This window comes from Euprymna scolopes, chromosome 10, assembly GCF_053919585.1.
Source record: "Euprymna scolopes isolate OS-2025 chromosome 10, ASM5391958v1, whole genome shotgun sequence".
Taxonomy (NCBI): Eukaryota; Metazoa; Mollusca; class Cephalopoda; order Sepiida; family Sepiolidae; genus Euprymna; species Euprymna scolopes.
Genome location: NC_136491.1, coordinates 82005313 through 82019270, shown reverse-complemented (window position 1 = coordinate 82019270; position 13958 = coordinate 82005313). Strand labels below are relative to the sequence as shown.

At 32.9% G+C, this 13958-nt stretch overlaps 1 protein-coding gene across 1 annotated transcript in view; it reads left to right on the top strand.

Annotated features, from left to right (window-relative positions):
- LOC145286120 (acetyl-CoA acetyltransferase A, mitochondrial-like) overlaps positions 1-13958 on the top strand; it is a 152921-nt gene that overhangs the window by 111632 nt on the left and 27331 nt on the right. Inside the window, exons 5-7 of the mRNA XM_080134820.1 lie at positions 4757-4857; positions 6817-6909; positions 13236-13286. Coding sequence (XP_079990946.1) covers positions 4757-4857; positions 6817-6909; positions 13236-13286 — 245 coding nt within the window. The remainder of the gene's footprint in view (positions 1-4756; positions 4858-6816; positions 6910-13235; positions 13287-13958) is intronic.

The window sequence follows — 13958 nt, the reverse complement described above, 5'->3', positions numbered from 1 at the left end:
GGTCAGTTCGACTTTACCAGGTTTTGTTCCCAGAATGGCATCCTAACAACTTCACAGGATAGATAAGTTTGCCTCCGACGAGAATAAAACCATGAAATCTGAGAATCAAAACCAATTGTGGAACTACAAGTGAATCGGTCGATCACCTTTTTGTTCTTTCTCGGTACATCGAATGGAAAGAATGCGATTCATGTACTTTTACTGATATTGTACAAATCATTATCAGAGATGAGGGATGAAACGAGGGATGTTTTTAGCAGATATTTGGAGGCTTCATTAATTCCATTATTTGCCCCTGAAACTGCTATCAGAAACAAGGATATAGAGTCAGTTTTAACAACATAACAAAAAAAAAAAAAAAAAGAATTATATATATATATATGGCATGGACTTTGTTCATGCTAAAATCTTAGATTTTTGTTTCTGTTTTAGTTTTTAACTATAACATAATTATAATTTAATCTGATATATTAAATAAAATTCAATTCTGAACTATATGTAGAATTATTTTGCAAATTCTGGTTTGTCACTTTTTCTTAAATAGTGAACAATTCATTTATTTACTAAAAGATTTCCCCACCATTGCCTGATATTAAACATAACCTTAAATTCCTGTAAAAAAAAATGAAAAGAAACTGAGATATGTGTCTGCAAATATTATGGTTTTTCTAAACAGTTCACTTCTTGTAAGTAAAAAAAAAAAAAAATGTATCGGGTGGAACAATAAAATTGATGTCCTAGAAAAGATGTCATGATTCCATTTCCGTTTGATGAAAACCGGCTTTTAAAAAAAAAAATTTTTTTTTTTTTTTTTTGCAGACCATCTACTAGTCTCATCTCTAGTTGGCCAGTTGTGTACATGTACAAATTCCAAGAGTGATAGGAGTCTTCTATCATGTCTGAAAGTGACACAATGTTCAACAAGCAAGATTGAAGATGTGCCGCTGTACAACTTATGCTCTTTACCGATCCAAGTGATAACAACAGGACCTTTGCCAGCACCTTCAAAATGCATCATTGAATTGCCACAAATAACAAGGTCATGCCTAGGGTGATGAAAACAAAGATTCTGGCCACTGTTATAGTCTTTGGTATAGTTTCAAGTCAGGGCCACATCATGCCACCTCACATCTTCAAAGTCGGCTTGAAAGTCAACTCCAAAGTGTACCTGGATGTGCTGAAAAGTGTGGTGATCCCCTAGTGCAATCAGATGGCCGCTCGCAGACCCTGGCAACAGGACTCAGCCCCGGCCCACAAGTCCAAGGAGACCCAGGCTTGGCTTCAAAAGGAGTGCTACGACTTTGTACCCTTATCTCACTGGCACCCCTCCTCCCCTGACCTGAACTACTTCGCTTAATCATACGTCGAGAACATCACCAACATGACCTCCCACAACACCAAAGCCAGGCTGATAGCCGGCATTCGCCGAGTATTCGCTGAGCTCCTGCCAGTGCTTGTAGAAAAAGCATGCTCCCAGTTGCGGATGCGTATTGAGGCGGTGATTGAGGCTGAAGGCGGCTACATTGACTAGATGTCAGCTCTACTATATAATCAAGTTACCTGAATTGTTTTTTTTTTCAACAAAAGTTTTAAAATAAAGCTGTAGTGTTGTTTTCTTCAGAGCGACACTTTTATCGTTCCATCCTGTACTTGACCTGAGATCGAAACCAAAACCTAATGTCAGTGAGTCAAGTATGATAACCATTAGGCCAGCTTCACACAATCTTAAGTGTTTTCAAACCTATTTATTCTTAACATAATGTTAATGATTAGCGCATACGCAGTCATGAAACAGATGACAAATAGATAAAAATCCGATGCCCCTCTCATGTACCAGTTTTTCAATTTTGACATCTTAACAGCCCATTTTTCCAGATGAAAACTGATTAAAAAGTTTTCCACATTTCTGAATACTCTATATACTAAATTTCCAGTCTTCAGATTAAAATTTTGTTGAGTATATAGGTTGAGAGTTGTCCTCTCTCACACACACACACACACACACTTTTTATAGATATATAGATAAATTTGACAATTCAAGTCACAAAATATTAGATCAAAATTCATTTTTTTTATATTTGACTAAAAATTTATTCAATTAATAACAGCAATAATAATTCATTAATGAAATGTCTTTTTTGAAAGCAATATGCAAATAAAAGGAAGTTTCATTGGATATCTTGCCAGGTTGGCAGGCTAAAAGCAGGCTCAAGATGTTTCTGTGAGTAGTATGGTGGAGGGGTGTTTTTAAAGCCAAGTCAATTCTACAATGATTTCTGGTGTAATGCATCATAAACGGATCAATTGAGAAAGTCGTGTATGGTAGGGCGTATCGGCCCACTCATCTCCACGTTATTTTAATAACAGTTTTTGATACAAAATTTACTAACTAGAGCTGAATATAATTGAACAAATACCTTCATATTTTATTTTTTCACATTCTAAATGTGACATATACCCACACGCCTGTCCTCTTGAACTTTGTTTTGACTGTGTTCTCAAACGTGCTCCTCTGTCTGTTGCACACATTCTTTTTTATAGTGACGTCGTTTCACATGTCATATGTTTTTTATTACACAGAAATCACCACTTATCAAGGCCCGGAGGCCACTCGAAGATGAGGGTTAATGGGTATACATTAGTCAATGTGATTATAGTATAGTAAACATAAGTAGTGGGAATTTTGCAAATTGGATTACTTAGGGGGACGGTTCATCAAGAACTTGTTTACGTTGGACTTGAAGACAATCAGATTGTAGTCAGCTGGAAAGCAGGCAATGAGTAGAGAGTTTCACAGGCATGCAGTTCTAACAAAGAAGCTTTGTTCGTAGAATCTACATTTAAGTTTAGGCACAGATAAAGAGTGTGAAAAATTATTGATAGTGGCTTTGGCTAAATGAGTGTTTTTCGTAAAAGGGACCAGAGATTTAAGCTCAGCTGAGCACTTGCCATGAAAATAACAATAAAGCAGAGACAGGCTCGCAACGTCTCTTCTGTGGGAAACAGTTTGCAGGGAAGAGAAAAGGGCATGCCCCACTAAGCTACAAAGTCTGCTTTGAACTCTGTTAAGACAGGATAAGCTGTTTCTAGGAGCTTATCCTGCCTTAACAGAGTTCAATCTTGTTTCCATCTTGATTATAATTCTTGTGTTCACTCTCCTGCTTCTCTGATGATTCAGAGTTATCTCTCCACACTGTAAATGGATATGTGTGTAGTTTTCATTTTAAAGTTGGGAAGGTATTGAAAAAAAGGAGACATGTCCAAAGTCGCATAACAAAAGGCAACAATCATCTGTATTAATAAAACGTATGTATGTATGTATGTATGTCTGTGGGAAAATATTTAACTGATAAACTCTTAATTAACATAACACTGAAATTAACAGGAAATAGTAATAATACATTATTAATGGTTTATAACGAGTAAAATTTTTGTGTGGATGGATGAATAACACATACAGAAATTTTTCAGTAATTTGAAATGCAAAATGTTTATTTAAACTTGTCGACATATTTTTATTTCTTTTTTGCATGTGCAAATTCATTCATGGCTTGAAGTGGTTTAATTTAATTAATTTTTTTATTAACTTTTGAAATCAGTACTATATATATATATATATATATATATATATATATATATATAATAAAGAATTGGCTCTGTAATAATAAATACAAAATCTGCAAAAATTAAAATATATTTAAGCATATTTTATAACCAGGCAAGATGTGGGGCCCTCTGCCCCCACTAGTTTTATAATAAAAAAACAAACACTAATAATAATAATGTCAAATTGGAAACTGTTAACTTTTAGATTTTGCCATCTCAGCAGACTAAAGGATAAAGACCAATGAGACAGAAAAATGGAATAAATACACAGTGTGTCAGAACTGAAAGAAATAAGGAACAGAGGGAAATTCAGTATGATACCAGTAATTGTAGGAAAACCAAGAACAGTTCCAAAAAACCTGGAAAAAAGACTAGGTAAAATTGGAATTAAAGGGAAGACTAAAACTAGATGGCAGTGATAAAAACAGTTGACATTTTAAGGAAAATCGTGAAATGCTGCAACTAACCTACATAACTTACAAACACTAACCAATCATAACAGAAGTAAAACAAAATGGCAGAAAGAATTAGAATGGAAAATGGAAAACATCTCGTAAAATTTAAATGCAGAAAAAGCATTATCAGCTATAGCTGTGATGGGTTATAGAAGATGGAAAGACCTAAAAGGAAGAACACTAACCAGATCTCTATTGGAAGAGTCAGGAGAGAACGGGGGGGGGGCTTATTGTCACTTTATGCTAAGTGGAAACCAATCATCATTACTAGCAAAAATCAATGATAATAGGCTGTTGTGATAATGCAAAATCATTTTAATGTTATCAAAAGAGAAAGAGAGTATTGGAAATTTGGAGAGGCTTGTCCCTCAAACTCCAGGGAACACCACAGGTTATTATCAGTGAGTAATCTCCTGATTATGATCTGTTTGTGAACTCTTAATGAGTACTATAATAATAATGATAGATATATCACATTTTATCTTTTCACCCAATACCTATGCTTTGTCAATCCACTTTAGTTTTTCTGTCTTTTTCAGTTTTTAGGCGTGAACAAAAGTATATGTAAGACATTGCTTCTTTTCGCCCAATACATAACCCTAGTCAACAGAATTCAGCTTTTCTCTCTCATTTTGCAGGATGTTACGCATTTGTTCTTTCCACCACAATCTTTAAGATATTTTGATTTCTTTCAGGTTTGAAGATTTCGACACCAGCCACAACAGTCAATAAAGTGTGTGCCTCTGGAATGAAGTCCGTCATGATGGCTGCCCAAAGTTTAATGTGTGGCCATCAAGTAAGTTTTATAATCAAGCATCACTTCCTTATAAATAGCAAGTTGTCAATTTCTGTGCAAATAGAAGTTTCCAGATCAGTAGCAGCAGCAGTTCAGTATGTGTGGGACAGTTTTTTTAGAAATTGACTTTCAAACAAACCTATCGCCAGTCAGCTCTTTCTCCCCAAACCCTTCTTATCATTCTCATGGTTTCATTGGCTTTCCATAGTGAACTAATCCTGCTACCTCAATCGTTCGACATCTACTAATGCAAGAACTCTCATCCATTCTTCCAATGTCGACAAACCATCAAAGTCTCCTATTCTGCACACATCTCTCTATACCGTTTCTCAATTTTTGAAATGAGGATAATTCATGGTATTTATACTAATGTTTTCTTTTTGGCTGTAATTTCCACATTTCAGCCGATGTAACCTCCGACCTTCTGGTATGTCTTGTTCAACTCCAAAATCTGTACAGAATTTCAAACAGAATCCTTTATTAAATCCATGGGAGTAGTATGCTCTTGTTCTCTCAGCTATGATCTGGTAGAAGTCTAAAGTAGTTCACAACAGTATTTTCAGTATAGCCTGCATTAATTAGAGATCCCTAGGTGTAAGAAAACCTTTTACTCCAATAGTTTCTTCCCCAGAACTGCTTAACTTTAGAACTCGCTTCCGGGATTCTGTTTTCCCAACTGTGCTGACATGTAGAAGTTCAAGTGTAATGTGAACAGACATCTTGCTGCTCAACTCCCTTCATAATATCCCTGCAACTTCTGTCCCTGATAGTAGCCCCCTATTTCAAAGTGGCACTGTGTCTTGTTTGGGGTGAAAATTGAAAAAAAAAAAAAAAAAAGATTAAACCTTCAGTTGCATCATCTGAAACATTGTGAGAATAATACTCAATATGAAAACAAGTCCAAATAATCCAAATTGTATGAATTATCATCTCCATTTTTCTTGGATATGTTTTGTGACTGAAACTTAAATGGAAAAAAGTAAAGAAAAAAAAGAAGCTTGATAGACAACAAAAATAAAATGGAAATAACCCGACGTCATGATTGTAAGAATTTAAATTCTAGTGTTAATAAAGATAGTTGCGTCCTCGATTATAGCAAGATTGTCTGCTCATTTTGATTTCCGGTTTCTGCTCCGCAGGTGGGACGACAGTGACAAGCAATTTTTTTGATTGATGATTATCTTCTTCTCATGAAAGTCCCCTAATAGCTTCCTTGTTTACTTGAATATCTCAGCCAAATGGAAAGCAGAAACAGGAAGTCAAAAAGGACAGACAATCGTATTCGTTATTCGTATTGTCAATATTTTGCTTCTTACTCTTCGATTGTTCGTTAAGCGAATTAGACTTTTATATAGAGTTCATAACGGTCTTGTCTCGGAATTCTCTTCTCTTCATGAAATTCTCGTTGTTTGCAACAATTCATTAATCTGCAGGATTGCAGATTTTATCCCTGCACATCGAGAACTGCAAGGCTCAACAGTTAGTTCTGAAGGTTTAGCCAGAACACACAAAAAAGCAGAACCACGTTTGTCACTGTTAATGCATCAATGTGTGATTCCGTGCTTGACATGGATTTGCCAATCACAAACAGAGGCAAAAGCACATCTTGATGAACTCCTCCTGGACGTACATCAGAGCCCTGTTATACAGATTGCAGTTCTAATACAGCTTGGTGCCAAACTTGTTTGCCATAGATGGCCTTGCTAAGAACTGGAGTTTCAGATGTCATTACTCTGACATTAACGCATTGCTACCATTCATTACCACAGTGAGGGATGGTTGAACTTTAAGGGGCTTTGGTATTGTGTTTTTCTTGTTTCTTTTTCTTTCTATTGCAGGAATTAGGGAATCTGTACATCCTTCATGTTCTATTGTATTTAAATGCAATTTTTTCAAATGAATTTGTAATCATATTTTTGTCATTGTTCTGCAATGATTATTTAATTTTTCTTATTAAAGGAAGTCATGGTTGCCGGTGGTATGGAGAGTATGTCAAATGTTCCTTTCTACTTGAAAAGAGGCGATACTTCATATGGTGGAATGAAACTTTTGGTAAGTCTTTTCATACTATCTGCTGCTAGCAGATCAGGCTGTCTGAAGATATTGGCTTCCTGACTTAAATGCACCAAACATTGATGTTATTGTTTTTTAATATTCCACTTGTAAAACTCAATCATGTTTTGTAAAGCCAAAAACAAAAACCATTTTCCTCTACAAAGCAAGCAAACCAAACACTATAAATATTTGTTGGATAGAAACAACTTGGAGCATCAAAACTTTTTTCTAAAGTTACTGCATTTGGCATTAAGTGACCTGAAAAGGATTGATATGCTATAAAACAAGTGAAGCATGCACAGTGAACGAGGAATTAAAAAAAATGACTAAGTTCAGCACCCCCCTCCCATTTAGCCCCAAAAGTCCCCAAGGCCATAAGATATTTAAATTTGAGTTCAGCACCATGCAAAACTGCTAAATAGACATACACAGAAAACTTTGGACAAATATGGTAAAATAGTCCCAGAAATGGAGTGTTTTTATTAGCCCTAAAAGAGCCCCTGGAGCACACCCAAGAGTTATCGCGAAGTATAGACAAACAAAATGATATAGATATCAGCCAGTTAGTTACAACTTTTCAGAAAGTTTTATAAAAATCCAAGGCATCAATTTTTTTTAATAAGCACAAAAGTGTCCATTTTAGCCATTTTTAACCCGAGAGGCACCCCTACGGGGGCAACAGGTGTTTTCCTGGAAAATCTATTCTCTTACATTTTTACTCATATCATGCTTAATGTTTGTGCAAAATTTAAAAAAATTCCAAGGCGTAGTTATTAAGAAAAGTGCGGACAGACGAATGCATGAACAGACAAACGGACAAGGGTGAATTTACAGGTCCACCCTCCTTTTGTCGGGGGACACAAAAAAACAAACCAAATCGTATGAATTTACTTATAGTTAACATTGGAATACATTACACATCATGCTGTTCTTTTTTGACATTCATATTTGCATATGTGATAGCATTAACTAAGTTATTATTTAATCCATTGAATCCTTGGAAAAAACAAATGGGTTTCATTTTTCACTTTGTGTTTTTCTTTGTTTATTCTCAATCCTGTTGACTAAATTAACTGTTTATTTAATCGTATTACCTATGTAAACATAAGTGCAACAAAAGAAAAAGCAGTGTGTTTGCACTTATATATATATACTAGCAGGCCACTCAGCGTTGCCCAGTCAGAAGATATGCTTAAATATGATAGTTTAATTCATGCAGATTACATATGTATTATTAAAGAGACAATTCTCTATCGATTATTATATTGGTCAATATATAGTTTAGAGATCAAAACTAAAATATATATGTATGAATTCAGTGCCATTAGCTAGAATTGAAACCAAAACATACAACTCTCCACCCCTATTTCTTAGCCTCTAAGCCAAGCCCATACACACACACACACACACACACACACACACACACACACACACACACACATATAAATTAGCTGAACACTCTAGCATTGCTTGGTCGTACAATATGCTTAAACATGATATTTTAATTTATGCAGATTGCCTATGTATTATAGAATCAATCCTATATTGAATATTATATATTATTAGGAATAATTTGCCCAGTGGACTAATTCACAAAAAAATTAAAAAAATAATAATGATAATGTCATTCATCAAATTCCGTCTGTGTTTGTTTACAATATCATGTCAGCTGATATTTGGGATTTATGATGAATGCCCTGGAAAAGTCACTTCAGATTAATGTTTAGTTTTAAAATATGCAAATCAAGAAATGATTTGCAGCGATTTTAAATGGTGCGTCTTCTTTTATCATGAATTGAACTCATTAATAAGAAAAAATTAAAATAAAATGGTAAGGTATACCCGAGCTTGAACACTGGGGAAAATTAGATCTGTAGTCAAATACTCTACTTACTACTGAGCTATATCTCTAGATGACAATATATCTGGGGGGGGGGGTTAAGAAGAAATGATGTGCTGAGATTTTATTATTTCCCTTGGCCAGTGTAATGTAAAATATTCCCCTGTAAAAATTCTTTTTTATCTCTGACTATTTTTAAGAACAGATCTTTTCAATTTCCGATACTTATCGGATTAATTTTTGTACGAAACATATCTAAGAACACTGCCAGGCATATAAATTACCTTTGTGTGAAACTTGTAAAAGATAGGCTCAGCCGGTTCGGAATCTATCAGGAAGAAAAAAGGTGGAGATATGTGTAGTGTATTCCAATGTTAACAATAAGTAAATTTGTTTGGTGTGTATGTATGTGTATATGCATATGTGTGTGTATGTATGTATGTATGTATGTTAATATATCTACTAGTGTATGTATGTGCATGTATATCCATTTGTATATGTATGTATATATGTATGTGTGTATATATTTTTATTTATTTATTTATTTGTTTATTTATTGTGTATACATGTTTATGTGTGTTTGTATATATGTATATATTTGTGTATATGTATATATGCATATATATGTATGCGTATAGGTGCATATATATGTATGTGTACGTATATGTAGGTAACTTTGTGTATGTATGTATATGTGCATACATGTGTACGTATATGTATGTGAATATGTATGTATATGTGTGTATGTATTTGTATCTGATAGTATATATCTGTGTGCATATATATGTATATGTGTGTGCATGTGTGTATGTATGTGTTTGTATGTATGTGTTATATGTATTGTGTATGTATGGATGTGTGCATGTGTGTATGTTTATGGGTATGTATGTGTGTATATGTATATATATATGTATGTATGCCACGTCTTCAATGTCATGTCTGCTTGAGTGTGTGAATTCGCTGGCAGGACTACAAAAAAAAAATTTAAAAAAAAAGGTTATTTTCGGGCTCATGGACTTTCAGTGATTGAGGGAGTGGCACTCGTCTGACAAGACGTTGCAATCGTCATATATATATATATATATACCTATCATCCATTTTTAAAGAATGGAATCACTCAATCGTCAAAGACAAGAAAGCAACCAAGGTCCACAGAGTTTTATAATTGTGTGTATAATATATATATATATATATATATATATATATATATATATATATATATATATATATATATATATAAAGCTGAAAGTCTGTGTGTGTGTATGGTTGACTATTATAGAAAACTGATCACATATAATGATAGAAGATGTATCGAGACACAGGAATGGGTATGTTTGATCTGGCATAATAATGATTCATTAAAATTGTGGGGTCTGCGTACGCGCCTGATCCACAAAGTATGGAAATAAAAAATTTAAAAATTAAAAAAAAAACGTTTACAAGTGTTTTTGATATAGATGTACATAATAATACTTTGATAAGTATGTTTTAACTTAAATAGGGATGGTATAATAAAATTGTGGGGTCTGCGTTCGCGCCTGGCCGCCATAGAATGGAAATAGGCACAAACTTTAATAAAGACTTTTCATAGCTATCTGCATAAGTATACTTTGATAATTATGTTTCAGTTTGAAGAAATATGGTATAATAAAATTATGGGGTGTTCGTTCGCGCCTGACCTCCATAGAATGGAAATATGTCACAAAGTTTAACAAGGTTTTTTTTAATATAGATCCACAGAGTATTGTGATAAGTGTTTCAGTGTGAACAGGTATGGTATAATAAATTATGGGGTTTATCTATTTTATTTTTACTTTCATCATATTTTTCTTTGGTTTTGATACCCCCAAATTCGAAACTATCTCTTTACAACCCTTCCTTTTCATAACCTATCATACTTTCATAAATCAGAGTCCATTTTCTGTAGGTTGTTTTTGAACCCAATCAACGACGGGTACTTTTGCTAGTATATATATATATATATATATATATACTCTTTCTCTTTACCACTCTATCTCTCTCTCTCTCTCTCTCTCATATATATATATATATATATATATATATATATATATATATAATCTCCAAAATAGCTATATGGTGAAATGTTAATGATCCCGGTTTTCTATTAAACGATTATGCACTATTATATAGTTGAATCCCCTTTTGTAATTGTTAATTGTCTTGTGGTAAGTTAGCTTATGCAAATGCTAAGTTTATGATATGTTGAAGTTTTTTAATATCTGTAGGAATTGAAACTGTATTTTCGAAAATACTATTTCACTATTTTTTTTTTAAATAATCAAAGCTTCCTTAAATTATCTTCTATACTCCTATAAATTTTATTTTTTTGTGCATTGATATTCATATTAAAACCCCTTTTTCTATTTATTTAAAAAGAAAATATAACTTTCTTATATATAGGTCATAGAATTGCATTCACTAGCAAAAGATCTAGCAAATTTGCATATTCTTTTAAACATCCATTTTAATTAATTCCCCATTAGGTTTTTCAGTTCTCTTATGAGATAATCATCTTTAGTTAACTATTACGTGTAATTTATATTAATGCAGATATTCTACATGATTTATACTTGCATAATATTTGCATAAAACGTTATAGTAAACACAAAACTCTTTCCATATATTTATGTATACGTATATATTTTTGTTTAAAAATTTTGTCTACCAAACTCCTAGAATTTTTGGTCTACAGACATGAAACTTTATATTTGGGTTTTAGCTTGGAAAAATTGGTACAAAAGTGTGAAAATTAAAAAAAAATTGCCAGGTGAAGCTTGAACAACGGGTTACACAATAAAAAGATTGTTTAATAATAGCTGTATTCTTTACCTTAAAACAAAAAAAGAGAGTAATACCATATTTTCTTTTTGTTTTCACGTGTCAACTATATTACTGTTATCAATACATTGATTAATTAGAAATTAGTTTCTGTCATTAATTAAAATGTGAAGGCTTCTTAGTCTATAATAATTAATATTTGCGAAAACTGTTATAATAGTCATTTTATATTTGAGAAAATGCCAATTGGCAACAGTGATCCTTTCGGGACAAGATCACAGTGTAGTATCTGTTCTTCAGATGCTGCACTTCAATTTCTTGTTCTCTGTCAGTGGAGGAGAAATCCTTCACGACTGAGAGAATTTTTATTTTTGTTCCTTTTCTCCACGTTAAAAAACGACCTTGGTGTCTAACTCTGTCCCGTGGGGAGGCATTGTAAATAGGAACAGTGATCCTTTCTTCATGACAGACAGAAGGTCCCTTGTATCCTTAAAAGTAATCTGTCCCTTGTAGCATGTAATATGTAATATTATATGAAATAGTTTAATAACCAAAATAGATGGAGAAATGTCCAAACTTTGTTTTTACTAAAGGTGCAAGGTTATCATTTTCTTAGCTGGAATAAGTATTTTCTGAAGGAAACTGAAGTAAAATAAATTATTTTCGCGTAGAGAGCATTGTCATCATCAGTTTAATATCCGTTTTACATGTTGGTATGTGGTGGATAGCCTTTAGAAATTGACTTCTAAACTAAGGTCATTATTTGAACTGCACAATTTGAAATGCAACAGATTTTCTTTGTTGAGCTTGGATTTTTTATAGGCCGGATGCAAAGATGAAATTAAAAAAAAAAGTAGCTAGATAGAATCAAATATCATTACATGCATTACTATTTAGATCTAACTGAGAAAATCCAACTGACTTTATTTTATATATTAGATGCAATTGTTACAATGATCATAATGAGTTCAAAGAAAAGGGAATTCTGTTTTCAAATCAAATCAATTTTATTTGGCAAAAAAATAGTAAAGTGCAACAAGAGACAGGTAGAAGTTATTTACATTCACTTGTAGTTTGAATGTTTGACCAAGGCCTCTTTAAACCTGGATATGGTAGTCATCATTGCATCCTTCTCCAACAGGTTGTTCCATGCAGCAGAAACAATAAAGTTTGTTGACAAGAAATATAAAACTTTTGGTGCAATTACATTATGATAACAAAATTCGGAAAACACAAAAATCTATTAAAAAAAAACAAACAATTGTATTTACTGACTTTTTGTGTCCGTTTCAACAAAATAGAATATCTACTTAATTTTCTGAAGTACTTAAATATTAGTACATTATTTAAAAAAAAAAAAAAAGACAAGTTTTCGATCTTTAAGGGGTAGTTAACAGTGATGAATTTAAGTTTTTCAATGCCTCTCTCTCCATGTTAAGAATAGGCCACTAAAATCTTGCGGAAGTTTGAATTGTCGTTCAAACTATTTGCAAGATTGCATTGAGAGATCATCCATTATCATTTAACCATAAAATTTTATCATCTTTTTTTTTTTTTTTAAAAACGTAGCTAATCAATTTATGTGATTTTGGTGTGCACTATTTTCTTTCCATTAATGAGGACTCATGGACTTGCACCATTATTTCTAATTATAAATTTGTCTAATATTTTCTCTTTCTTTTAGGATGGAATTGTGTTTGATGGTCTGACAGATGCATATGATCACATACACATGGTAAGTAAACGACTTCTTTATCAAATAACTTTCCAGCCTGGTTCAGTTGTGTATTTACTAGCAATTTGTACTGGTACAGTTTGTGACCCATGCAGAAACCAAATTTTCATCAGCATAAACAATCAGAAAATGCTGATGTGCTTATCCAATCAGATTGCAGCAGACAACAATTTGTAATTGCAAATTAGTAAATAGTAAAAAGTATAAAGTTAAAACAATGAATTTGTAGCATTTTAGGACAGATGATTCGAAGTCCCAAAGTTGTTTCTTATTTTCGGCCTAAAATGAAAAAATAAAAATAAAATCTGTGTGTGTTGTTTTTTTTCACCCCAACCCTAACCTACCCTATCCAAGTAGGTTTGGTCAAAAGTTATATGAGTACAAAAAAAAAATTATTTCAACAAAAATAATAATTAAATAAATTTAACGTTTTTGCAGAAAAAAAACTTGTAAAACATAGTTGCTTCATTATAGTCTCTTTATCAAAAAATAATAGTTTTTCATAAAAATTTACATACCATGACTACCTTTTCTTGTTTTAAATGCTGTTTTGTTATTTTTCCTGTTTGATAGCATTGCCTCATTTTGTTTTAGAGGTTAGGACGTTGTCATTCAGCATCTGCAGCATTGTTTGTTTGCAGACAATAATTATTTCAGGCAACAATGAGCCCT